Source organism: Eubalaena glacialis, chromosome 7 (genome assembly GCF_028564815.1).
Source record: "Eubalaena glacialis isolate mEubGla1 chromosome 7, mEubGla1.1.hap2.+ XY, whole genome shotgun sequence".
NCBI lineage: Eukaryota > Metazoa > Chordata > Mammalia > Artiodactyla > Balaenidae > Eubalaena > Eubalaena glacialis.
Genome location: NC_083722.1, coordinates 44,406,091 through 44,433,188, shown reverse-complemented (window position 1 = coordinate 44,433,188; position 27,098 = coordinate 44,406,091). Strand labels below are relative to the sequence as shown.

At 40.9% G+C, this 27,098-nt stretch overlaps 2 protein-coding genes across 2 annotated transcripts in view; both read left to right on the top strand.

Annotated features, from left to right (window-relative positions):
- The window catches only part of LOC133095287 (dystonin-like), a 497,948-nt gene that overhangs the window by 335,196 nt on the left and 135,654 nt on the right, over positions 1-27,098 (top strand). Inside the window, 12 exon segments of the mRNA XM_061196431.1 lie at positions 944-1,106; positions 1,948-2,031; positions 2,736-2,843; positions 3,363-3,461; positions 13,503-13,631; positions 15,868-15,956; positions 16,966-17,101; positions 18,198-23,654; positions 23,775-23,924; positions 24,065-24,280; positions 24,454-24,603; positions 25,993-26,226. Of these exon segments, the coding sequence (XP_061052414.1) occupies positions 944-1,106; positions 1,948-2,031; positions 2,736-2,843; positions 3,363-3,461; positions 13,503-13,631; positions 15,868-15,956; positions 16,966-17,101; positions 18,198-23,654; positions 23,775-23,924; positions 24,065-24,280; positions 24,454-24,603; positions 25,993-26,226 (7,015 nt within the window).
- Positions 10,086-12,998, top strand: LOC133095288 (plectin-like). Its single transcript, XM_061196432.1, has one exon. The coding sequence runs from the start codon at positions 10,282-10,284 to the stop codon at positions 12,157-12,159; it is 1,878 nt and encodes a 625-aa protein (XP_061052415.1). The 5' UTR covers positions 10,086-10,281; the 3' UTR covers positions 12,160-12,998.

Sequence of the window (27,098 nt, the reverse complement as noted above, 5' to 3'; positions counted from 1 at the left end):
TTTTTCGGTTCTGTGTTATTACAACTGTTGATGTACTCTGGCATTTATATAGTTAATCTACTTGCCTTTTCTGAAGGAAAAAACAATGTAGTTCTCTAATGATTACCACTGATAATATCAAAATAACCATGACTTGGTAAGAGGAGGGTGGGTCATGCATTTCCTAGGGCCGGATGTAGCATCTATACTAGACAGGAAGCGTAAAGAAAGTGAAATGTCCTAATGCTCATTTTAATCGAAGATACAAGAAAGTCAAAATCATTTGCCCACTGACTGAAATAAAAAAGTGAAAAGAAATGGGATGGTTTTGGGGGCTCATCTTAAAAGAAATGGAATAGTGTTCCTTCTCATTCATTTTTTATGTTTTTATTAATGCAACTAAAATGCTTTTATGATGTAGTGCCATTTGTGAGAAATAAATTATGTTTAAATATATAGTATCTAATCTCTAAAATACATGATCTGTAGGTTTAATGTAGTGGTTTTAAAATCATAGAAACTGGGGTGTTTAATCACAGCTCCTAGAAAGTACCCTCTGAGTCCATGTTGAACCATTCATTGCTACCATGTCATTTTTTCAGAAGTGAACTGCCATTGCTGCAAACTTTGGGTCTTCAAGACTTGCTGATTGATAATTATTATGGTTAACTTTCCAGTTTTCCTGCTTTTAAGCTTCAGTCTCTCGGGCTTGTCCCTAGAATAATCAGTACCGATAAATTGCGCAAGTCCTGGAGAAAAAGAATTTGTATTCAACCCAAGGCAGTGTAGGTGCCCTTGGAGATGGGCCTGGGATGCTGTGGCCTTGAATTCTCGACACACCCCTGTTGTTGTGCTTAGTGCATCTTAGGACAGTAATACTTTGTCCGTCCCTTTTTTTCTATACCTTCCAGCTTCCTATTGGTTACTCTTGGAAACCGTGACTATTCCTGTGTTAACCTCTTAGGTTACGGGACTTGGAAGGCATTGGGAAGTCGCTGAAGTACTACAGAGATACCTATCACCCTTTAGATGACTGGATCCAGCAAGTTGAAACTACTCAGAGAAAGATTCAGGAAAACCAGCCTGAAAACAGTAAAACCCTAGCCACACAATTGAATCAACAGAAGGTGTGTAAACACAGTTCCTTGTGCTAGGGTTTTGTCTGCATTTGGTCACTCAGACCTTGACCTTCCTTTCTCTTGTTAGTACGATAAGTCAGCAGCTATTTCAAGGAAGGCAGGGAATAAATCACAAATGTTAAAAATTTGCACTCAAACCTACATCCATCCCTTATTTTGATTTAAGAAAGTTGCATGTTGGGACAGTTCAAGTTTCTAATGATCATTTAATCGTAGGTATGGAAATCTCTTTGGTACTTTGCTGGCTGCAATAGTTTCGTGGGATCCTAAATTTTAAAAAAAATGGTTAGTCATAGAAAATTAAACAGCCACATGTGACCAAGAGTTAAATGCTTTGAGATTTTTGTTCCATCTTGAGGGGCCAGTAATTTCTAGCTCTCTTTAGATCAGGATTAGGTGGGGGCTAAGGGTTTCAAGTCTACTTGTGGATAATTCGCATGGAGTTTAGTAATTTCTGCTTTGGAAGCCCCATGAGGGGGTGTCACACAGTGGCTTAATCTTGAAAGGTTGGACTTTACCCATGAGGCAGATGACATTAAGTGCAGTGGGGTAGAGGGAATTCCCTGGCAATCCAGTGGTTAGGACTTGGTGCTTTCACTGCCGAGGGCACAGGTTCAATCCCTGGTTGGGAAACTAAGATCCCACAAGCCATGCGGTGCAGCCAAATAAATAAATAAATAAATAAAGGCTACAATTAAAAAAAAAAGTGCAGTGGGGTAGAGAGCTGTAGTCTTAAGTGATGTAGATATTTCTTAGTGCCTGAGATCTCAAGTTGTTGGATAGCATAGGGTTCCTTGTCCTTTTTCTCCTAACCTGTGTGTGTTTATAGATGCTGGTGTCTGAAATAGAAATGAAACAGAGCAAAATGGATGAGTGTCAGAAATACGCAGAACAGTACTCCACTGCGGTGAAGGTGAGAAGACCAGTTCCTTGCCTCAGATTTCATGTTCAGATATTCAGGGAGGTGCTTCTATGGTGCACTTCTAAAGCCTTTGCAGGTCATTCAATCTGTGTTAAAAAGTGAAACAGAGAATCTTCACTCTTTGTCACTTATCTGTTAATTCTTTATGAAAGTGTGAGTCACGTGACGACCCCTGGGTCTTTCATTCCCTCTCTGTGTCACACACGTGCACAGCCTGGCCACACCCCCATGTGCACCAGAATAAAATGTAGCTCTGTAATCCGCCTCTTACCACTTTGCTTCCCCCCTCCCCTCCTTGCTGGAGTGTTCCATGCAAGTATTGCTGGAATATTCCATGGAAGAACGTCTACCTTGTGCTCTAAGTCACCCACCACACCTCAGCTTCACCCATCCGGATCTGTAGTCCCATTTCCTAACTAGAGGAGAGGGAGGCTGAAAATAACTGGCACACTGTTCCTAAATGTCTCCATGAACTCCTAAAGAGACTTAGGAACTTTCCTGGCCACCCTAAATGTTTCTGAGTTTTATTACCACCTTGGAAACATGTCAGGATTGGATTGATTCTTGAAAATGTAGTTTTGCAATATTCTCTTGACTTATTCAGTGAAAGTAGATGCCCTTTCTCTGCATCAAATCACTATAGAATGAAGGGTTAGTGCTTCGCTTTAATTAATCTTACCATTTCCTTTATACAGGACTATGAATTACAAACGATGACCTACCGGGCTATGGTGGATTCACAACAAAAGTCTCCAGTGAAACGCCGGAGAATGCAGAGCTCGGCAGACCTCGTCATTCAAGAGGTGATACCCGTCCAGAGATGGGGAGGGTGTAAAAGAGAGAAGCAACACTTTAGCAATTTTACATTTATACATTTGTATTGTGGTAAAATGTCCATAATAGAAAATTCACCATTTTAGCCATTTTTAAGCATACAATTCAGTGGCGTTCAGTACATTTGTAATGTTGTACAACCTTGAACACAATCCATTTCCAGAACATTCCATCATCCCAAACAGATGCTCTCTACCTATAACAATGCATCTTATTAAGGGTTTTAAAAAACCTTTGAAAATCTTCATTCCAGATGAATGAATTGCAGAGAATAATAAATGTGCATCATGATTAAATTTAGAAGAGGATTGTCATCACTGTGGTTTGCACAGCAGTAATCTCGTTCCTACTCGGTTATCATTGCTGGGGAGTCGTGAACTTCCCTGTCCCAAAGACTAGTTAATATCTTAATTATTACTCAGTGTTCATTCAGCTCATTTAGGGCAACTGGAGATTCTGTTTTTATTTTTATTTTTCCTTACTTGCAGTTCATGGACCTGAGGACCCGGTATACGGCTCTGGTCACCCTCATGACACAATATATTAAATTTGCTGGGGACTCATTGAAGCGTCTGGAGGAGGAGGAGGTAACCATTAACCATGGGCAGGTTACTGAAAAGGAGCCACGAGACGGTTTCATGATAAACTCACATGGTTGACAGCTGATGTATAAGTGATTAATTATAAAATTACAGTGGAAAACAGTAGAGGCCTAGGATTTTTTGGTTTGTTATTAAGATTCTCTCGAACTGAAAAACATTACGAAAAAAAAAGGAACAACCTTTTTGGAAAAAAAATTTTTTATTTTTACTCTAGGGCTCTAGTATGAGAGCATTAATGTCGTTAAGTGGTTCTATTTAAATTATGGAATGTTGGCAGTTTAGCAGAATGTTTTTCAGTTTTCTCACAGTTGAGAAGTATTGTTCTTTGAAGTGTAGTTACTACTGTTACGATATCTGCAGAAATATTACATAAACACATTTGTTTTATGCATTTTAAATTAATTTACATCTTCAAGGATTTAAAACATGAACGCCATTAAGTTAGAAGTAGCAGGTGTTTATACAAAATGGTAGTACTTTTTAAGAATTGTGGGGGGTTTTATTTTGTTTTTGTTTTTAGCTTTGCCAAAAAGACATGGTGTATGTTAAAAAGACTAAGTACCATTCTAATTTGGAGAACTTCAGTGCCTTTGATTATGCATTTAAAATATATTCAGAAACAGAAAGAATAAGGAGTTATTTATGGAAATATATTTTCATAAAAGGCTATTGTATCTAATTTTGAAAGTATGCTCTGCTCTATTATCTTGATATGCTTTCTGTTCCTAACCTCAGAACAGACAAAAATAGTAAACCAAATGCTGTAGTAAGTAAATTGTGGGGCATTAGCCATTTAAATTAGAACGTTGTTGAAATTCTGTAGGAGACTGTACTTAGTATAACTCCATTCATATAATGAGAGAACCAAAATGGTAGTAAATGTCTAACAGATGTTGCTTTCTTAGTTTCTAAAATTATGACTGCTTTTGTAAACTACTTTTGTCTGTTCAGAGTTAATAGTTTCCGGCAACTAAATCACTAACATGGCTACTTGCAAGTCTTTATAACTAACTTCCTTTGGGTTTAGAAAGGAGAACCAGAATATTTTCACATTCAGATAATTGGCATACACTTCTCATCTATGAAGGAAAGTCCATAATTTTTTTACATTCTTAGTTTTTAAGAGATATGATTCCATTTAAAATGGTATACAGATCTTTTAAATTGTGTATTTTGTAGTTAAATGTAATATAAATAATTTAAGCCCTTCCCTTTCTTACAGTGTATGTCTGCACATACATGAGCCAATTTGCTCAATGTATCTGATGAAGTAGAATAGTAGAAGTTGATAGAACCAGAAGATATTTCAAAAAGCCTGAAGTATATACAAAATTATGCTTGTCATCCTTTGAAATATAAAAGATTATGTTGAATTTAAAGTCAAAACAATGTAGCTTATGGAAGACCATGCAAAGATTATTATAATTTAAAATAGATTTTAAAATTCCTTGTTAAAAATTCACCACTTAAGGATATTAATAATGCAATATCTTATGAAAGATACATAGCTCAGTTTTCAATTCCAAAGAGTAATGTTTCTGAAACTGGGTCTATAAAGACTCACATGAGAGATCTTGGTCAGAGAGCAGAATTTTCCATGATAAACATGAAATCAAAGAGAGATTCAAGTTAATTTCAAAGATAATACCAAATTAGTTACAGAAATATTAGTAGAGTGTCTGTAATAGATAGATGGATAAAGATATTTCTCTAGTCTTTGTTGATCGCAAAATATATTAAATGTTAATTGCTGAGATTAAAGGACAGCATGTCTCCTTGGGGAACATTTAGATAAAACTTGAAGTTATTTTTATTTGAATAATTTTGAGATATACAAGAAAGCAAATCAGCAATAGGACTAAATTGTTTCTAGTAATTTTTCTAATAGTTGCTAAAAAAAATTCAGTTATCCAGGCAACATGAGATTATTATCAGTCACTAAAATGACTCCAAAACACTGAGAGTTTAACAACAGACATTTTTTTCTGAGAGAATTTTCATTTTTTTAAACCTTAGAACATGACCAAGAAAAAAAGGGAGGGACTCAAAACTTCAGAGTAACAGCTAAGTTTTAAACAAAGTTTGATGAGGAATTGAGAAAGACCCTTTTAGAAATCATCTGCTCAAAACATGTTGAACACCTAATGTCTAAGCAGATAAAATGCTTCAGTATCCCTGAGAGTTGACCCTGATAAGAAAATAAAGAAAATAGAACACTAAATATTGCAGACTGTGATGAGATTTGTTTTCATATGAATTCTTATTAAAAATCATATTTAGGTTAGCAAAGGAAACATCTAAAATTCTCATCAAAATTATTGGGGATCAAGAAATGAGAGGAAGAAAAATAAGATGCATGGTCTATAATACAAACTAAATTCTTGAGATTTACCAGGGCTTTTCAATGAAAATAAAATCTGCTATTTAGAATAATTTCCCTCCTTCTGTTTAAATTATTTCTAACTATGATGATTTTGAGCTGATGATATGACACTAATAACCTTATGGTATTAATAAAGAGAAATTAAATTGTGATTATAAACTAGCCCTGATCATGTTCTGTAGTCAAGTGTATTTCTCCCAGCTGAGATTGATTCTGTAATCAGTAGAGTAAACAAATTTTCTTAATTGGAGCTGAATCCCTAAGTACACTTTTACAAGCATTTATATTTAACAAATATCTTTATGTTTATGGAGTATCTGAAGGTTCTTGTCAAGGTGGATTCATATGAGCCATGTCATTAAGGACAACAACAAAATCAGTGAGTATATGAAGCACATCTTTTCTAAAGCCACCAGGGACTATAGGTGCCTTTGCATTAGCAATTCTGACTATTGTAAGTATCATAGTCGGGCAAATATAAATTAGTGAGGCATTTGATTGTAGAAATTACAGATTTTTATATAATTTTCCTCCTTCCTTATGTTAAGTATTATTTCCTCAATTGGCTCTCTGTTCCAAAGTTCTGTATCTTGCTTCTTTCACCGTAAGACAGGAGAATGTAAATATCATTTCAAATTTCCATTGGGCTGGAAAATGAAAACTAAATTCTCTAATGTTATTCAGTTCCTATACATTGTATGTTCTTCTTAGCCCATAGGACTGAGTTGTGTGTGAGAGCAGAAAGAGGACTGTTGTGAGAATTTTGGTTCCTACTTTGTCACTTGCCTATTGTGTGAGTTTTCAAAATTATTTAACCTCCCTAGACCTCAGTGTCCTCATCTGGGGTGAGGGTCTTACTGTAAGGTTCCTTCTTGCTGTAAAATTCTGAGCCAGCTAATTTTAAAAGCATAATTATTCCTAAGAGACCAAAAAAAGAAAAGAAAAGAAAAGAAAAGAAAAGATTCCTTGATTTAGAAAACCTGACACGCAGGGTTTTTCGTCTTCTCCGACTACTGACTTTCTGAAGCTTCTTCTCTGCAGATGGTGGTGGTGTTGGTGGTGGGGTTTGTTCTGCCTTTGGTTTCACTGGTCTGTGTAAGTCCTTTCATGAGCATGGCTTCAGATTCTTGAAGACAGATTGGAGTCGAACGGGTTTGACCCTTCTGAACGTCTCTCATAGATGAAAAGGTGTCAGGAGGCTTCTGAGCACGGGGTGTATTCAGATCTGCTCCAGCGGCAGGAGGCGACGATGCTGGAGAATCGCAAACTCACGGGGAAGATAACAGAACTGGAGAGGATGCTGGCTGAGCTTGAGAAGCAGAAGTCCCGGGTTGAGGAGGAGCTTCCAAAGGTCAGGGAGGCAGCGGAGAACGAGCTGAGAAAGCAGCAGAGGGATGCAGCGGACATCACCCTGCAGAAGCTGCGGGCGGAGAGCGAGGCCCAGAGGTACCGCCGGGAGCTGGAGGCCGTCGAGGGGGAGAAGGAGGCGGCGCAGCGTGAGCTGGAGCGCGTGCGGAGGCTCACGGCCGAGGCCGAGGCCCAGAGGGAGGCCGTGGAGAGGAACCTGCGTGGCTTCCGGAAACAGCTGGAGGAGCACACCGCCACCAGGAGGGCCCTGGAGAGCCACCTGAAGAGGAAAGACTCCAGCCTCCACGAGGTGGAGCAACAGAAAGATAAGCTGATGGAGGAACTAAGGAGAAAGAAGGACCACGAAGAGGAGCTCCTGAAGCTGGTCGAGCAGATGGAGAAAGACCTCACGTTCCAGAAACAGGTGGCGGAGAAACAGCTGAAGGAAAAGCAGAAAATTGAATCGGAAGCCAGAAGGAAAATAACCGAGGTGCAGTATTCGTACAAAGAAAACACGCTGCCAGCTTGTACGAGCACCCAGGCTGAGGAACTGAAGCAGCAGGTGGATGAGCTGACAGTGGCCAATAGAAAGGCTGAGAAGGATAGGAGGGAGCTGAAGCATGAACCCAGCGCCCTGCAGCTCAGGAAAACTTCATCGGAGGAAAAGGCTCGCGTGCTCAAAGAAAAACTGGGTGAAACCAGCAATGCACTGAGATGCCTCAAGCTGGAGTTGGAAAGGAAGGACCAGGCGGAGGAGGGGTTCTCTCGGCAGCTCCGGGAGCTGGGCAGGCAGCTGAGCCAGACCACAGGGAAGGCAGAAGAGGTCAGGCAGGAGGCCAATGACCTTAAGAGGATAAAGCACAGCTATGAGCTAGAACTGGAATCTCTGCAGCAGGAGAAAGGGAAGCTGCAGAGGGAGGTGGACCGGATCACCAGGACACAGGCTGTCACCAAGAGGAGCATCCAGCATATAAATTCACAAGTTACTTCTTTGCAGGATGACAAGGACTCCTCTGGCGAAAGAGCACGATCCTGCCAGAGAAAGTCAGATCACCTGAAAGAACAATTTGAGAAAAGCCACGCGCAGTTGCTTCAAAATATTCAAGCCGAAAAGGAAAATAACGAGAAAATCCAAAAGCTTAAAGAGGAATTGGAGAGAAGTAATGACTGTGCAGACACACTAAAGCACAAAGTGGATGAGCTCACCAGGCAGAATAACGAAACCAAGTTAATGATGGAGAGAATTCAGGCAGAATCGGCAAACGTGGTCTTAGAGAAACAAGCCATCCAGCAAAGATGTGAAGCACTGAAAATCCAGGCAGATGGTTTTAAAGACCAGCTTTGTGCCACAAACAAACACTTGCACAAACAGACGAAAACGGAACAGGATTTCCAGAGGAGAATCAAATGCCTGGAAGAAGACCTGGCGCAAAGTCAACATTTAGTAAGTGAATTTAAGCAGAAGTGTGACCAGCAGGACCTCATCATCCAGAACACGGAGAAGGAGGTGCAAAGTCTGAGTGCCGAGCTAAGTGCATCCAAAGAGGAGAAACGCCTTGGGGAACAGACGGTGCAGATGCAGTGGGCACAGGTGCAGGACCTGAACGACAGACTGAAAAAGGTGCAAGACGAGCTGCACTTAAAGATCCTAGAGGAGCAGGTGACCCACAGGAAGATGGTTCTGTTTCAGGAGGAATCTGAGAAATTCAAACGTTCTGCAGAGGAGTTTCGGAAAAAGATGGAAAAATTGATGGACTCCAAAGTTATCACGGAACATGATATTTCGGGCATCCAGCTCGACTTTGTGTCTCTCCAGCGGGAAAACTGCAGGGCGCAAGAGAACGCGAGGCTCTGTGAAACAAATATCCGAGAACTTGAGAGGCAGCTCCAGCAATATCGTGAGCAGATGCACCGAGGGCGGGATGGGGAGGCACATCACTACCAGAAATGTCGGAAGCTCACAGATGAGCTGGTCGCCCAGAAACGGGAGGTGGAAAACCTGAAGCAAAAGATGGATCAGCAGATAAAAGAACAAGAGCATCAGTTAGTGGTGCTCCAGTGTGAAATCCAGAAAAAGAACCCAGCCTTCAAGACACATCTTGAGATGGCAGTGAAGGAGTATCAGCGCCCAGGGGACTTCTCCTCCTCTCCCCCCGGGGCCGGGTCCCCTCTACAGAGGTGGACTCAGGAACCACAGCCTTCGGAGGAAAGATGGCAACATCGGGGTGCTGAACAGATACAGAAGGAGGGCCAGGGCGGGCCGTCGGGGGCTCCGGTTGAGAAAGAGAAAAGTGAGCAGTGTTACTCTGAATACTTTTCTCAAACAAGCACCGAATTACAGATAACTTTTGGTGAGATGAACCCTGTTGGAAGACCGTCAGAAATCGAGAAGCTAAGAAATCAAGGTCTGTACAATTCCAGACCCGCTGTCAGGTGTCAAGATGACAAGTGTGAAATAGACCTGGTGACGCTTCTGGCACCCTTAGAGGTATACCCTGGATTCTGGAACCTTGTCAGCTACCCTCTGTCAAGTTTCTGCTCTCGTTTCCTTTCTCTGCTAGGCTACATTTTTTAACCGTGTTGAATGTGATTGGCTCTTTGTAGTCCGACAGAAAATCATGCTATCATTTTCTAGTGATTTACTTGAATCTTTACTACAAACTACAGTCTTCAATTTTTAAATGTTTGAGATGAAAAACACAGAGATCCTGGCTATCCTGTCATATCTATGGGATTCTATTCTGAAAAATTTGACCCTAAAAAAAAAAAACTAGAAAAACCAAGCAGTTAACTTTACTTTCTAACACGTTCTGTGGACAGATTTTATCTCCTGTCTTTTTTAGACATAGCATTTTAATACCTTAATTGTCATCTAAAGTTTAAACTTCAGACTGTCAAAATAATATTTCTTGTTCCTGAACCTTCTTGGGCTTGAAAGTGTTTTTCTCTGATCTCATCTTTGTTGTTCTAGGAATTATATTTGGATTAAGAGTGGGTAACATGACAATGTTCTTTAGATGACTTTTAACGTCTTATAAATTCCCGTTACAGATAGCTAAGAACAAGCAGTATGCTATGCACACAGAAGTCACGGCATTAAAGCAAGAAAAGAGCCCAGTGCCCGGTGCTGATGAATGGCTGCTTGAAGGGTGCAGGGCACTGGGTGGACCCAAAAGAGATTTTCTTAAGAAGGGCTCAGAACCAGAGACCTCTCAGAACCTTGGTGGTGGTCATGCATGCTCGGTCAGGGATGATGAGTTTCAATTCCAAGGGCTCCGGCACACTGTGACGGCCAGGCAGTTGGTCGAAGTTAAGCTTCTGGACATGAAAACAGTTGAGCAGCTGCGACTTGGCCTTAAGACCGTTGAAGAAGTTCAGAAAACTCTGAGCAAGTTTTTGACAAAAGCCACCTCCATCGCAGGGCTTTACCTAGAATCCACAACAGAAAAGATTTCATTTTCCTCAGCTGCCAAGAAACTCATCATCGATAAGATGATGACTTTAGCATTTTTAGAAGCTCAGGCGGCCACGGGTTTCATAATTGACCCCCTTTCAGGGCAGACCTATTCTGTTGAGGATGCAATCCTTAAAGGTGTGGTTGACCCCGAATTCAAAATCAGGCTCCTTGAGGCAGAGAAGGCGGCCCTGGGGTATCCATGTTCTTCTAAGACACTGTCAGTGTTTCAAGCCATGGAAAATAGAATGCTTGACAGGCAAAGGGGCAAACATATGTTGGAGGTGCAGATTGCCAGTGGGGGCGTCATCGACCCCGTGAGGGGCATTCGGGTTCCTCCAGAAGTTGCCCTGCAGCAGGGGCTGCTAAATAACGCCATCCTGCAGTTTTTACATGAGCCATCCAGCAACACCAGAACCTTTCCCAATCCCAATAACAAGCGAACCCTGTACTACTCAGAGTTACTGCGCATGTGTGTCTTTGACGTAGACGGGCAGTGCTTTCTGTTTCCATTTGGGGAGAGGAACATTTCCAATCTCAATGTAGCGAAAACTCACAGGATTGCTGTCGTCGATACTAAGACAGGAGCAGAACTGACTGCCTACGAGGCTTTCCAGAGAAACCTGATTGAGAAAAGTACCTACCTTGAGCTGTCGGGGCAGCAGTATCAGTGGAAGGAAGCCACGTTTTTTGAGTCTTATGGGCATCCCTGTCGTATGCTGACTGATACTAAGACAGGATTACAGTTCAGTATCAGCGAGGCCATAGAGCAGGGAACCATTGACAAAGCCTCCATCAAAAAGTATCAGGAAGGCTTCCTCACACTCACAGAACTCGCTGATTCCTTGCTGAGCAGATTAGTCCCCAAGAAGGACTCGCACAGTCCAGTGGCGGGGTACTGGCTGACTTCCAGTGGGGAGAGGATCTCTGTGCTGAAGGCCACACGTCGGAATCTGGTTGATCGGATCACTGCCCTCCGATGCCTTGAAGCCCAAGTCAGTACCGGGGGCATCATTGACCCTCTGACCGGCAAGAGGTACCGGGTGGCCGAGGCCTTGCACAGAGGCCTGGTGGACGAGGGGTTTGCGCAGCAGCTGCGGCAGTGTGAGTTAGTCGTCACGGGGATCAGTCACCCTATCAGTAACAAAGGGATGTCAGTGGTGGAAGCTGTGAGTGCAAATATCATAAGTAAGGACATGGGAATCCGCTGTCTGGAATTTCAGTACTTGACAGGGGGGCTGATTGAGCCTCAGGCCCAGTCCCGCTTGTCGATTGAAGAAGCCCTCCAAGTAGGGATTATAGATGTCTTCATTGCTACAAAGCTCAAAGATCAAAAGTCCTATGTCAGAAATATCCTCTGTCCTCAAACGAAAAGAAAGTTGACATATAAAGAAGCCTTAGAAAAAGCTGATTTTGATTTCCACACAGGACTTAAACTCCTAGAAGTATCTGAACCCTTGATGACAGGGATTTCCAGCCTCTACTATTCTTCACAGTAGGACCTGTTTATAGAACCAGAGTCAGGGGTGATGCTGTCTAGTTCATCTGCTGTGTCCACAGCTTGATGGTATGAGATCCACGGCCTAGTAATTGTGTGACATGCTCGACGCACTGTTAATTTCTTGAGGGCTGGAAACACCTGACTGCTCAGAAGAGGGAATACTTTTAATTTTTAAAAATTTTTAATTTTTTTAGATTAAGTTTTATCGGAATGCAGACACGTTGTTGTGTACATATTGTCTTTGGCTACTTTTGGGTACAAGGACAGAGTTGAGTAGTTCTAACAGTAACCATATGGCTCACAAAGCCTAAAATATTTGCTCTCTGGTCCTTTCCAGAACAAAGTTTGCTGTCTCCTGATCTGGAAGAATTTGCATCACTCCTTTAGACTAAAAGTCAGGAGGCTTGGATTTTAGACTCCATTCTGCCCTAGAGAGATTACTTTTAAAATGGAAAATAACAAAAGATTTACTGCTCTTCATAATGGTTCCATTTAGCTTTGAGATTCGTTTTTTGACTCCTACCCAAACTAAAATAAAAGTATTTTACCTGGAATATGGGATAAGCTTGAGGAACTCCAGCGAGTTTACAGCATTCTTTCTTCAGAACTCTGCATCGCTGCCTGGATCCAGCCTGGTGTCAGGGTTCCCATTTATTATATGATTCATTACACTCACTGAAAGAGCACTTAAAAAAGAACCGTGGAATCACAGAGGAAAATGTAAACTTGTTCTCACATCCGTGAGGCTGTAGTGTTTCAGATTGCCTTGAAAAATGAACATTTTTAGTTTTTCTGTATGTCGTAATCTTCTTTACGTATTATATTTTACCACCATCTCCCATTTCTAGTTATGACTTTGTAATTAAAATCAGCATTATGAATGGGTTACGTGTTGGAGGAGAGGGAAGGTCTTTCTTCGTTCTATGTATTTTTTGTTTTGTGTGGACTTTATTCTTTCAGCTTTCCATTGTCTGATACTTTTCTGTCACTACAATTATGATTGTAATGCTAATGCAAAGGCAGCAATTCAGATTTCTTCTAGTGCTTCATGAATAAAGTTGAGTTTTTAAATGTGTCATATTAATAGACTAGCTGGGAGGTTAGGCTGATCATTCAAGACTATTTCTCACAGCTTGCTTTGCTACCATAAACATTTTGGAAATACATCTGCTACGTGACATGTTGAGTATGGTAAAAAATGAATAAAATGTCTCGGTAACCTGTGTGTGATGAAAAAATGTTTTTAAATCCTTGTTTTCTGTGGAGAGATCACTTTAATGGCTCGGTAATTTACTGGAATATATCTTTTTTTTTTTTTTTTTAACCACTCACACCTGTCAGAAGTCACTGGAAGAAGAAAAGAAAGAGCATGTTGAAAAAGCCAAAGAATTACAAAAATGGGTATCAAATATCAGCAAGACATTGAAAGATGGAGAGAAGGCTGAAAAGTCTTCCTTCTTTAAGCAAAAGGTACTCACCGAGGTCCTGGTTTAATAATAATGATAATATCAGTAATTATAGTGGGGAGAATTTACTGAGTTGATACAGTCCACCTAAAAAAAACCCTTCAATTCTTTAGTTTCCCCCGTTTCTATACGCAATTATAATGAGGATCAGAGACATTAAGTAACTTGCCCAAGGAATTACAGTATGTGGCAGAAGAAGCTGTCTCTGCTTCCAAAACCTGGACTTCATCAATATTAGTCTCACTGTTAGTCAACCAATATGTGGGACTGCTTTTCCTCACAGTGAGATCTGCTTCCTGATCGTTTTGATGAGCGTTGCAGGAGTGCAGAGTCACTCTGTTTTGTGTCTGAGTACATTCATGCACTCTGTGTCATAAAGAGTTGCAAGCTCGTTCTTACAATAGAAACAAAAAGTTTCGAGAACAATAAACTGCAGACCAAGATGTTAACATTTGAGGATCGCATTTAGTTGTGCTTTTCTGGGTCTTTTCTGTTTCCTAAAGAAGTGTTCTCCCATCATCCACTGGAAATTCTAGATTCTTTCCCTTCCCTAAATGAAGTCTTTAGTCCTGTAGGCTGTGTTCTGAACCCCACTACTTGACATAAATTGAGTGGCTGCATTTCAAGAGATGTTACTGCTCCGAGATGTCCTTTGGGCTGTCCCACCTGAAGCTCTTAGGGCACTGAGTTAAGCAGTTTTGCTGCTGCTACTGATAACTCTGGAATTGCTGCTATATTTTAAAAAATAAAATTTCCACTAAGTAAGCAGTATTTTTCTCGATTATGTTTCCTGCACTGCCCTCCTGCTCCTGCCTGACCTGTGGAAACTACAGAGGCGATCATTAGCTTTCCCTTCCAGCTCTGCATCCGTACACACTTGTCATCACTTGAAACAGACATTTTTGACATAATCCAATAGCAGAAAGCTTCAGCATCTTGTCTAATTTCGCCTATGGTATGAGGCAGATGAACCTTATTTGAGGTTCCCCCGGGAGAGGTTTATAGACCTGAGTATTTACTTGAATTCTCATTCAGTTGAAATAAAGCCAGCTTAGCTCATAGTCTAGCAAACTACATTTTATAGAGTGTGGGGGAAATAAGTTGGAAAGGAAAATTACATGTAGTGTTTTAAACCCAAAACCTTCTAAACAATTTTATGCGAATATTTAGTTTAAAACATCTTCTTCATTTTCCCCCTGTCAAATAGGAAAAGAGCTAAAATAAGGACACAAACTTAGCAAGGATTTCTTGAGAGAACAAGTTTCTTTTCAGAAACGTGGTTTATAAACGCTTGGTATTTCCTCATTCTGTAGTTTTAAATTCTCCAAAATTTTACCAACCAGTTTTAGTTTTAGACCTAGCAGACATAAAAGTAGACAGATACTTCTGCAATGCAGATCATGGCCTCAGTTATAAATCTTGAATAACACTCGATGGTCTCTCTGTTGAAGGAAATTTAAGGTAATTTGGTGTCAGTAATAAATGTGTCTTTCAAAAAATCAGTGTGGCCTCATGATTACCTATAGCCATGAAAAATAGACTTTAGGTTGACTCTCAGTAGAATACGTCTAGGGAAAATACACCTTTTCATTGTCCCATCATTTCATTTCTGCTCACTTAAACGAATGGCATTTACTTTCTGATATTAGGTCTTCAGAAATGATACAGAGAGGAATTAGGAGAAAGTAAACAGGTCAATTTTATTTCTCTGTCTGTCACAGGTGACTTTTACAAGTGAAGTCCTAGTAATAGAAATTATTTAATCTTGACCTGCAGACCTAGAGAGGAATACTTCTAGAGAGGAATTTTTTTCCAAAGGAGCATTGTATCCAGGAGCTTGGGGGAAGGAAGGGAAGGTTTTTGTTCCATGTTCATGTATCTTTTTGAGGGTGGTGATGTTCCAGTGGTGAACGTCTGGCCACCTGGGGTGTCATTAAGGCATTCTCTATTCGTGGTTGGGCCGGGACAAATGTGAGAACCATATCATGCGATACTATTATTTCCTCGTGGAAATGATGGCCTTAGGGTTAGAGGGAGGGACTTTCCTTCATCGTGCATTCTCAATAAAGCAGTCTTCTTATCCAGGCCTGCAAACCAGTAATAACTGATGGGTTATTGACTCAGATCACCTGAAAATATTCCCATCGTGTGGGTCTTGATGAAAACTTGGAGTTTTTTAAAATGACTGTTGTCTCGTCTTTGTGAAGGAAGAGCTTGAGTGTGTTTTTTTTACCTCGCAGATTTCCAGTGAGGAAATATCAGTCAAGAAGGAACAATTATCTGAAGCACTGCAAACTATGCAGCTCTTTCTGGCTAAACACGGAGACAAGTATGTTGGTTTTCATTAGGTCTTTTATTTGAAGTAGGGGAGTGGTCTTCAAAACTCTTAGCAAAGTAGAGGATGGTAAATTGCAATGTAGAGTTTAAAAATGGGACTCAATCACAAATTTACTTAGTAATATAATAACCTAAGACTATAAACTTAGCTATTTAATTGTCACTTTTCGTCACTCTTGGTCTTTACCAAAACCCTGAAATGTACTTATTATCCCCATATATTGCTGATGAGAAAACAGGCTCAGAGAGTTTAGGATCTGTAGCTAGTGAGTTATAAAGATGCCAAGCCAAGTCTTGATTCTGAGTAGTACTTACTCTCCAAGACCTACCTTTTGGAAAATGTGTGTAAATACGTTCTTCATTTTCTTAGCTGAGAACTGTGGCAACTTAATTTCTCGTGGTTTGGTCCTACTTTTTGCAACAAGGCACTTCATATATTTCAGCTAATGCCTCAGGCAGGGAAGGAATCTAGCCTTTTCTTAAATATTTTTTGTCTGTCATCTTTAGAATTACTCTAGAATGATTTTATATTGTACCTTAGGTTAAATTTATAAGGAAATTGGGGTAATTTCCTTATAAATTTCCTCTTTATTCATCCTTCTGCTTGAACAAGTTTCATCTTGAGTCATGGTACCTTACTTGTCCCTTTTCCGTGTTGGAACTAACAATGGGATCTTTCCCTCTGTCAGATAACAGCAGTTGTTATTTTAGAAATTTGTATATGCTAGAGAGGTACTGATATATTAGTTTACACTCTTTTCCTTTAGTCCTTTTCTAGGCAAGAGAAGGATTCCTGGATGTTTTTAGGGTCATAAGGGCCATCCTTAATTTTCATATACAACCATTCTAAGACCTGAGCAATCTGTATATGAGATTATATTATATTTTATGACCCTATGCTAATTTAGAAAAGTATTCTTTACAAAATCATCGAGGCTAGTGTGTCATCTTTATCACTTGAAGACTTATATTCGTCTTTTCATACTTTCTGGTTATTTTAGAATGACAGACGAAGAAAGAAGTGAATTGGAAAAACAAGTGAAAACTCTCCAAGAAAGTTATAATTTATTCTTTAGTGAATCTCTGAAACAACTACAACAATCACAAACCTTAAGAGATATAAAGGTAGAGGAGAAGGTAATGTTATTTATTTAGAACATGAGGCTGTTTTAAGACTCTTAGTTTAACTGCATGATTGTAGAAATATATGTCAATGACAAAGAAATGACCTTGAGTTGTGTACATGGAAGAAACATGGGTGGGGTTTATTTAAGTACTAGGAGATTTCAGTGTTGTTCATTAAATGCAGTCTTACACTTGCTGTCATCAATTTCTGTGACATCTTAATCTCTGCCTTGCATGGTAAAAGGAAAGAATCATTCATTTTTCTAACTCTTCTCTGTCAAAGCCATTCCTCTACTGTTATATAGATACATGTTATAGATATGATAGATATTTTACTATATAAATATGATGGTATAAAATAGTCTGTGAGTCACCTCTAAAGGTGACATTGGCGTATTAGGGGATTTGTCTGATTTTCAGAGATATCCATGAGATTTATTTGAGGAATACTGGGCCATATGTTTTAGCGAGGATGCTCTAGCATCTTCTTAAAATATAACAAAAATAGCTTAAAATTTGGCCTATCCTTAAACTTTTAAAACTTGACAACACATATTCAACACAAAATCCAGTATTCAAAAAGTTATCTTTATATTCAATTCCCTCACTCCCTGGAGTACTTTACATACTATTTGTCGTATTTTGAGGGTATGTGACGATTTTTCTGGCTCATGGGTTTTGGCTATCTGTGAAGAAGTCTGTATGCTGTAAACATCAATAGCATGGGGTTTGAAACTCTCTCTTGTGTCAGGACACTAATCTCACCCGACTGCAGAGAGCATGGTTTGCCTTCTAGGTGTGTGTCCTGTTTCCTCACCCTCATCGTTTCCTGTGTCCTCACTAACCTTCTTAATGTACACGATATGAAGTTTTCAGTTCACAGATGCATGTCGTTTTCAAAGCTTTATCACATCCTGTGCTCTCGAATAGATCACTGACATAGATCACTTGTGCATTTGAGCTGCTTAACACTCACAGCCTTGCCGCGTCTTGGTAAGTAGAGGATTTTTATGTCGAAGTGTCTTTTTTATAAGAAAATGCAAACTAAGTTTCATGACGCTCTGCCCACCCTCATGTCACTGACTGAGACTTCACGCTTTCCTTTCAGCTGGATAAAGTCATCGCAGGCACCATTGATCAGGGCACGGGAGAAGTCCTTTCTGTCTTTCAGGCCGTGTTAAGAGGCCTCATTGATTATGACACGGGGATCCGATTGCTCGAGACCCAGCTCATGATTTCTGGGCTTGTTTCACCAGAATTAAGAACGTGCTTTGACCTCAAAGATGCCCAAAATCATGGCCTTATTGATGAGCAGGTTCTTAGCCAACTCCAAGAACTCAGTGAAACGAAGGAGATTATTTCTGCTGTGTCGTCCACCACGGTTCCAGTGCTGGATGCTCTGGCTGAAGGTGTGATCTCAGAGCCCATGGCCATCAGAGTTCTTGAGATCCTGCTTTCCACGGGCTCTCTCGTTATTCCGGCCACAGGAGAACAGCTGACGCTGCAGAAGGCCTTCCAGCAGCACCTGGTTTCCTCTGCCTTATTTTCTAAAATCCTGGAACGGCAGAATCTATGTAAAGATCTTATCGACCCCTCCACCTCTGAGAAGGTGTCTTTAATAGATATCATGCAAAGAAGTATTTTACAGGAAAACACAGGGGTGCGGCTTCTGCCTGTGAGGCCACAAGAAGGAGGCAGGATAACGTTAAAATGTGGGAGAAACTTAAGCATTTTAAGGGCAGCTCACGAAGGCCTCATAGACCGTGAGACCATGTTCAGGTTACTGGGTGCGCAGCTGCTTTCAGGAGGTCTGATCAATTCCAAGTCTGGTCAGAGACTGACTGTAGAAGAAGCCGTGGCAGAGGGGGTGATGGACAGAGACACTGCCAACAGTATCTTCACCTACCAGGTGGAAACAGGCGGAATCATCCAGTGCAACCCCGCCAAGCGTTTAACTGTTGACGAGGCGGTCCAGTGTGATCTGATAACGTCCAGCAGTGCCCTTCTGGTCCTCGAGGCTCAGCGAGGCTACGTGGGCCTCATCTGGCCTCACTCTGGGGAGATATTCCCTACATCTTCTTCCCTGCAGCAGGAGTTGATTACCAATGAATTGGCGTCTAAGATCCTGAACGGCAGACAGAAAATCGCTGCTCTTTACATTCCAGAAACATCTCAAGTCATTGGTTTGGACGTTGCCGCGCAACTCGGAATCATAGATAATCACACAGCATCGATTTTAAAAAGTGTAACACTGCCCGATAAAATGCCAGATTTGGGAGATTTCGAAGCTTGTAAAAATTCCAGAAGATGGCTCTCTTTTTGTAAATTCCAACCATCCGTGGTCCATGATTATGGGCAAGAAGAAGATGTTTTTGATGGAGAAGAGCCAGTGGAGACTCAGAGCTCAGAACACACTAAAAAATTATTCCTGTCTTATTTGATGATAAATAGCTATATGGATGCAAACACAGGGCAGAGGCTTTTACTGTATGATGGAGACTTGAATGACGCTGTTGGGATGCTCCTGGAAGGCTGTGGTGCAGAAATTGATGAGAACACGCCTGTAAAAGAATGTCTTGATGTCATAAGACTCCCTGGCGTATTTCTGAATAATGCTGCAAGTAAAGAAACGACTGAAAGTACAGCTACACCAAATAGTTTTGATAAATGTCATTGCAGAGAACCTAAACGTAAAGGAACCTCTGAAAATGCCATAGATGAAGAGTTTCAGGAACTGGGAACTAATGTTACCAGGAGTGAATTTTGCCAGTCAGAAAACGTGGCAGATAGACTAGCAACTGATTATAAAGTTAAGAATTCATCCAGCCTGTGTGTTCCTAGTTTGATACCACATTTAACAGAGCCTGGACTTGCTGAAGTTAGCCTGCTCAGACAAGACTCTGAAAACAGACTTGAAAACGGTGAAAATCAAAGCCAATTAGAAACAAAGGAGCATGCAGATGAATGTAGTCATTCTAAAAACCTTCAGAACTTTGCAAGTGGTTTGATAAGTCCTATAGTAAAATCAAAAACTAGTAGAATCTGTGATTTGAATGAAACGGTGAATGAAGATAACATTAGCAGGGATTCAACTCTCTTTGACTATTCCCCCAGGCTGAGTGCCTTGTTAAGTCATGATAAACTGAGGACCGGTCAGGGACGTTTTCATGATGTACATGCTGCAGAGAACAATGGAAATAAATGTGAAGCCTCTACACTGCCATTCAATGACCAAACCATGTTATCGGGTCAAAGAATAAGAGAAAAATTTCAAGACCAGTTTCTGGGAATTGCAGCTATCAACATCAGTTTACAGGGAGAACACACTGTACAAAAATCTTTCAGTATTGGTTATAGTAATCCTCAGGTACAAGATCAGAATGATGAAAAAATGCTTGCTGCTTCTCATCAGGAACCCGAAGACGAGCAAAGTGAGTCCACGGTGGAAGGGTCCTCCTGTGCCCCGCCCCTGAGGGGTGGTGGTCATCACATCAGCATGGCTCACATTCATACCCCATCATTTGAAGAAACTGTCAGCGCCAGTGCTGGTGACTATGAAACATCACTGCTGGATGATCAGCAGAGCAACACAGAAACAGATACAGACAGCGATGCTGACTTTTATGACATGCCCTTGTTTGAAGATGGTGACCGTGACTCCCTGCTTCTGGAAGGTGATGACCATGATTGTCTGCAGCCCGAGGACTATGACACGCTGCCAGAGGAAGATGACTGGGCCGCTCCTCCTGGAGAGGCTTTTTATGATGTTTCTAAAGAGGATGAACATTCTTTGGGGACCCAAGGGGGACTGGTTGATAGCTTAGGTGTGAGGGGAGAAGCACAGTCTCTGCAGGATTTTCTCATAGTTGCTGAGAAAGCAGAATTCGATTCTGGTGAAAGAATCCATTTAAATTCAGTTGCCTCCTACGAGGTGAATGGATGGTTGATGGAAATCGTATCAGAAAGGGACAGCACAGATGACCTTGAAGGTGATGAGTCTGACTCATTGACTGACCGTGAAATTGTAGGAAGAAAAGAGCGCTTCAGGACTCCATTAAATTCTGAGGATGCTGGCTGTTGGAGAGGGAGAGGAGAGTACGTAACTGGCCAAGAATTTAAATCTGATCCTGATCATTTAGATTCTGTGCAAAATGAAGAAAGTTACGGGGACTCTGAGCGTGACAGTAATGATCAGGGCGACGATGATGACGATGGTGGTGGTGATGCCAAAGAAGAAGGAGCAGGAGGTGAGGATGGAAAGCCCGTGTGCCAAGACGAGGCTGAGGATGTGGATGTCCCCGTGTGTGTCACCGCTGCACCCAAACCGGGAAACAGCCATGCGAGTCAAAGTAGCAATAAAACGATTCTCCCAGATCAAAAGCACCATCATAGTTCTTTGGAGAAACAGCAAAGTGTAAATGTTTTGCAGCCAGAATCAAGTAGTAAAAGTAGCTTGGTTCCTGAAAGAAGTAACCTTCCAGAATATACAACTGAGGTTGTTCGAAAAAGCAAAGATCTGTTGAATCATGAGATGGTCCTTAAGGATAAGTTGCTGTCTGTCATGAAAGACACTGAATCGGAAAACACTTTAAGCCCTGTTGGTGTTTTACCTAATACTAGTGTCAGTTCAACTTCTGAACTAGCGGATGATCTAAAGAACACAGGGGTTAAGTTGATTCAAGGGCCAGAATCAATGGACTCTGTGAAAGGTGGAAATCCACATTATGAGAATGTGACACTTCAGGGTGACTCATCTTCTGATAAAGACATTTGTTCTGAGCCCAATTTAATAGGAAAACCTGAGGAGGAAAGCCATTTGTCATCCAGAGTCTCTGCAACTGACAAAGATCCTCAAGGCAATGGAAAAGATCTAATTAAAAGGAGAGCTGACAAAAACAATATACTAATAGAAGATGAAACATTGGTTCATAAAATGTGTGCAGGTAAAGGAGAAGTGCTTATAGAAGGTCCTGTAGAAGATAATAAATGTCTCAGACTTTTGCCCAGTAAAAGTTCAAGGGAGATTCTTGATTTAGTTAATAGTCCGTTTCCATTCCCACAAATCACACACAGTGAAGAACATAATCAGGAAGGAAGCCTTAAAAAAGCAACAGTAGCTCTTAAAGATGAACCAAAGAATCGGCCAACAATAGTTAGCAAAAGTCCCGTTCAATTTGAGAATCATGAAGAAATATTCAATTTCTCAGTTTCCCAAGTGATCACTGATGACATGACTTCAGACGTGACCTTGTGTGAAAGGAATACAAGGATTGAGAAAGATTCATTCACCGATAGACCTGAAAAAGAGCTTGATCTGTGTACTTATTTAGAACATTGTGCTAAAAATGTGAAAGCAAAAGACGTACTGAAACCAAATGAAGATACCCCAAGCTGTATTCTAGTAGCTTCCCCTCCCAGGAATGAGCACATGCAATTAGGAGTTAATAATGCGAAAGAGAAGGCAGCTCTTGCCCAAGAAGACTTACCTCCAAAGGAGATGGTCCAACAGAAGGATCTTCCTACTAAAGAAAGTGTCTCAGAAGGAGGATCAGAAATTCCTGAGTTCACACCAGAAAGAGATGAAAGCACACCTTCAATCTTCCCTCTTAGAGATGCGGAAGGCCTTGGGAAACATACGGATTTCGTGCAGTCAGGACTCTGTGCAGATGGAATAAGAAATAACTCCAGTAACACTTTAAGCACTGACTGTTCATCCTTAGAAATTAACAGTGAGAAAGGAGTAATTGAGCAACAGGCACGAAGAGAACCAGCCTCATCTCCAGGAGTCCAGGAAAACGAGGTTCAGATTCCTGAGTTATCTCAGGTCTTGATTGAGGATGTCAAGGACATCTTAAAAGGTAGATTGAAAGAAGGTCATATGAATCCTCAAGAGCTTGGAGAACCTTCAGCCTGTGCAGATACTAACATTTCAATTCAAAACTTAATTAAAAGAGTTAACTCATCACCATTGGTAAATGAAGCATCTGGTGTGTCTGGCGACTCTAAAACCAGTGACTATGGCATTTCCCCCACGAATAACTCACCAGAACTAAAAGCAGAGGGCAGAGAGGATCCGCTCTGTACTGCAAACCTCAAGTCTGAGCCGCTCCTCGATATACTTAAGCAAAATCAGTATAGCCAGAAAATTACAGGAGCATTTGAACTGATGAAAGAAATAACTCAGATGGAGTGTGATCTAGAGAAAAGAGGTAGGACATCTGAAGTTCTTCCTCTGCAACTTGAAAATGTTTTCTGCAAGCTGCTTGCTGATGGATATTCAGAGAAAGGAGGACAGGGCGGAGAATTGAATCAAAAATCATCTACAGCTTCTGAGATGATGGATGAAAAGCCACACATTCTTGATGATCTTAACAGCAAGAGAGAAAACCCCCATTCCCTTAATTTACAAAATATGAAAGAAAATGGACCAGAAAACTCTCCTTTCTGTGCATCAGCATTGCCAAGAGACGGGAGGCTGGAGGAGCTATGCGCTGAATCCCCAAACCGTTTGGAATGTATTTCAGGGTCAAAAGACATGGCTTCTGGAGACGGCTTGATGGAACAAGTAAGTGGACTTTACATTTTATAAGGAAGTAGCTGCATTTGGGAATAATCCCATACATTTTATTTCCTTGAAAAATCTGCATGAAGCCTGTTGAATTAACATGTCCACATTTGTGTTTAGTTTTCCAATGAGCTACAGCAGTGTTTACAGCACAGATCAAAGATGTGCGAGTATTTGGCTTTGCTTCAAGATATGAGGCCTCCCTTAGGTAACCAGGAGTCTCTGGGTAACAATCTAGAAGCTTTGAAGAACCAACTTAAACAGCTAGAGGTAAGAATTGTCTGCTGCCGGTTAGGGAGGGTAGTCAGCTGATGTTAATTTGGAAAATTAAAAAGAGCATTTTTATATTTTGAATATTAGTTATATTTGTGTTTCTCACTAGGTATATCTGGGATGTGTATTTTTTGCAGACATTTGAATTGGGATTGGCTCCAATTGGTGTGATTTTAAGAAAAGACATGACGCTGGCAGAGGAGTTTTTAAAGTCTCTGCCAGGTGACTTCCCCAGGGGACATCTCGAGGACCTGAGTGTAAGCCTTCAGAGTCTGCAGACGGCCTTCTCTTCCCTCCACGCCTTGTCTTCGGAAAGAATGAACCACATCACGCTGGCTATCGACTCCGCGATGGTAGGTACCAGACCGTCTCACGTTGAGTCAGAACTAGTGTTTGGGAGAAAACTGAGGGTTTGAAAATTTAGTCATAAGATGATAAACTGTTAAGCTCTTAACACAGGATCATTATTTGTAGGAATTTGAAATTTGGGGACAGACAGAAATGAACACGCAATTTTATTTTCTAGTTTAAACTAGCAGTTTCCCATGAAGAATTTCTGCACAAACTTCAGTTGTTCTCACGTTGGATATCAGAGACGAGCACATCTGTGAAGGATGTGGAGGTGGTGATGGTTCAAGATACTGGACATATAAAGCAAAGCTTGGAGTTTCTCAAGGCAAGTGTCAAAGTCAGTAAGACCAAGTACATCAGAAAACCTGTGGATTTAATGTAACAAAGGTTTAGAAAAAATGTGACTTTGCTGAAGCTATAAAGGATTATTTCCTTTTTCTCTAAGAGGTGTTTGTTCACAGCTGACACGGCTATAAAATAATCACAACCTTACAGATGTCATTCTGATGAGGTCCCTGCAGCCTTTATAAAACTCTTACTACCACTGCATGTTGAGGTTGGTATTTATGTATTTATGTATGTATCAGTCACATAAAGACATAATCATTTAAATCAGTCCTGTAGCTGCTTCATGGTATTAATCATTTTTGTCCTGCCTTTCTTCCCCAAGTTCTTAATGTGAACAGCATCCCTCATGAATGGCGGGCAGTGACACTCCTGGCCTGCGAGTCAGAAAACTGAAATTCTGGCCTATTGGATTTATGTTTTAAATTCCCATGGTCTCGTGTATGTGCTGCCACAATTACATGGATATTATAAATATTAGCAAGGAATATATTTTTTTAACATCTTTATTGGAGTATAATTGCTTTACATTGTTGTGTTAGTTTCTGCTGTATAACAAAGTGAATCAGCTATATGTATACATATATCCCCATATCCCCTCCCTCTTGCATCGCCCTCCCACCCTCCCTATCCCACCCCACTAGGTGGTCACAAAGCACCGAGCTGATCTCCCTGTGCTATGTGGCTGCTTCCCGCTAGCTATCTATTTTACATTTGGTAGTGTGTATATGTCCATGCCACCCTCTCACTTCATCGCAGCTTACCCTTCCCCCTCCCCGTGTCCTCAAGTCCATTCTCTACGTCAGCGTCTTTATTCCTGTCCTGCCCCTAGGTTCTTCAGAACCATTTTTTTTTTTTAGATTCCATGTGTATGTGTTAGCATAAGGTATTTGTTTTTCTCGTTCTGACTTACTTCACTCTGTAGGACAGACTCTAGGTCCATCCACCTCATTACAGATAACTCAATTTCATTTCTTTTTATGGCTGAGTAATATTCCATTGTATATATGTGCCACATCTTCTTTATCCATTCAGTATTTTAATGTTGTTTCCCTTCAATGTGCTAAACGTACACAAGTTAGATCTTTACCTTTTCGTGGAGTTACATTTCAAGTAACTCTGCCAGACAAGGTTAATATATTCTGAGAGGGATTATTTTTTAATGTATTAATGACCATAGTATTGAAATAATTGCATCACCACCATTCATTATGAATGAACGGCTTGACTCAGTGAATTGTGAAAAAATGTCAATAAAAGCTTGAATCCCTGATAGAAGAAGCATATTTTATAATAAATGTTATTGTTAATAGAAACTTTCTATTGTGGCTTAACTCGCTGTTGGTAACTCATACTACTTTGTTCACAGAATGTGTTAAAAGACCTCGGACACACCAAAACGCAGCTGGAGACCACTGCCTTTGACGTGCAGTTCTTCATCTCTGAACACGCACAAGATCTGTCTCCCGCCCAAAGCAGACAACTGCTGAGGCTCTTAAATACAACTCAGAAGGGTTTCCTTGACGTGCAGGAATCAGTAACTACCCAGGTGGAACATTTAGAGGCTCAGTTACAGCTAGAACAAGATCTCGATCGTCAGAAGGTCCGCCTCTCTTTGCGGAGTGGGAATTCTTGGTATTTAGGTCTTTAGTGTGAAACCTGTAATGTAAACCCCAGGGGTTGTGGATAAGAGAAGATAGGAGAGATTTTCTGGACTGGCAATGAGTGAACAGGGTATAATATAGCAATCCTACAATATATAAAAGTACTGTGTGCCATAAGAAGGCTATAATTAGTTGATTTTAATTTTCATGACCTCCCTCAAACTATTGTTTTCAGAGGAGAGTTTTGATTTTTTTTCTAGGAGGAGGAAATGTGGATGCATTGAGAAATTTCCAGGGATAAATTGATGAACATGTGGATAGATAAGGTTAAGGGTGTCTTTTCCCTTTGGGAGGTGGGCAGGCACGGCAGGGTAGGGCCAGGCTCTGGAGCCAGGCTGCCTGAGTTTATACCCCATTTATACCACTCACTTGCTGTGGGACCCAGGACATGTCACTGAACCGGTTTTCTCATTGGGAAATTGGAAATCATAGCAGTGCTAACCCGGTAGTATTGTGGGCACCAATGAAAGAAAGAATTTAAAACCCTCAGGACCTTGCCTGGCATGTGTCAGGCTCCTAGTCAACATGATCTATGGCTGTAGAATGAATAACTAGTATGTATATAAAAGGAAAACAAAAGATGCAAGTAATGGCTGAATTAATCTCTTAGGGTGATTTAACGAATTATATTGAGGTGGTCCATCTAATAGCAATAATGAGCAGAGGTGGGGATGGAATTAGCCACAGTGATTAGGGAGAGATACTGCGTGCAAGGCTCCTTTGATCACTTCTGGAAGCACAAGCATGGTCTCCAGCACGGTAACCTGTTTACACGTATCGAGTATTTTAACAGACAAATCACGACTAACTT

Bases quoted from the DNA above. Each gene is read 5' to 3' on its own strand.
- LOC133095288 (XM_061196432.1), top strand. From the start codon at position 10,282: ATGCACACAGAAGTCACGGCATTAAAGCAAGAAAAGAGCCCAGTGCCC.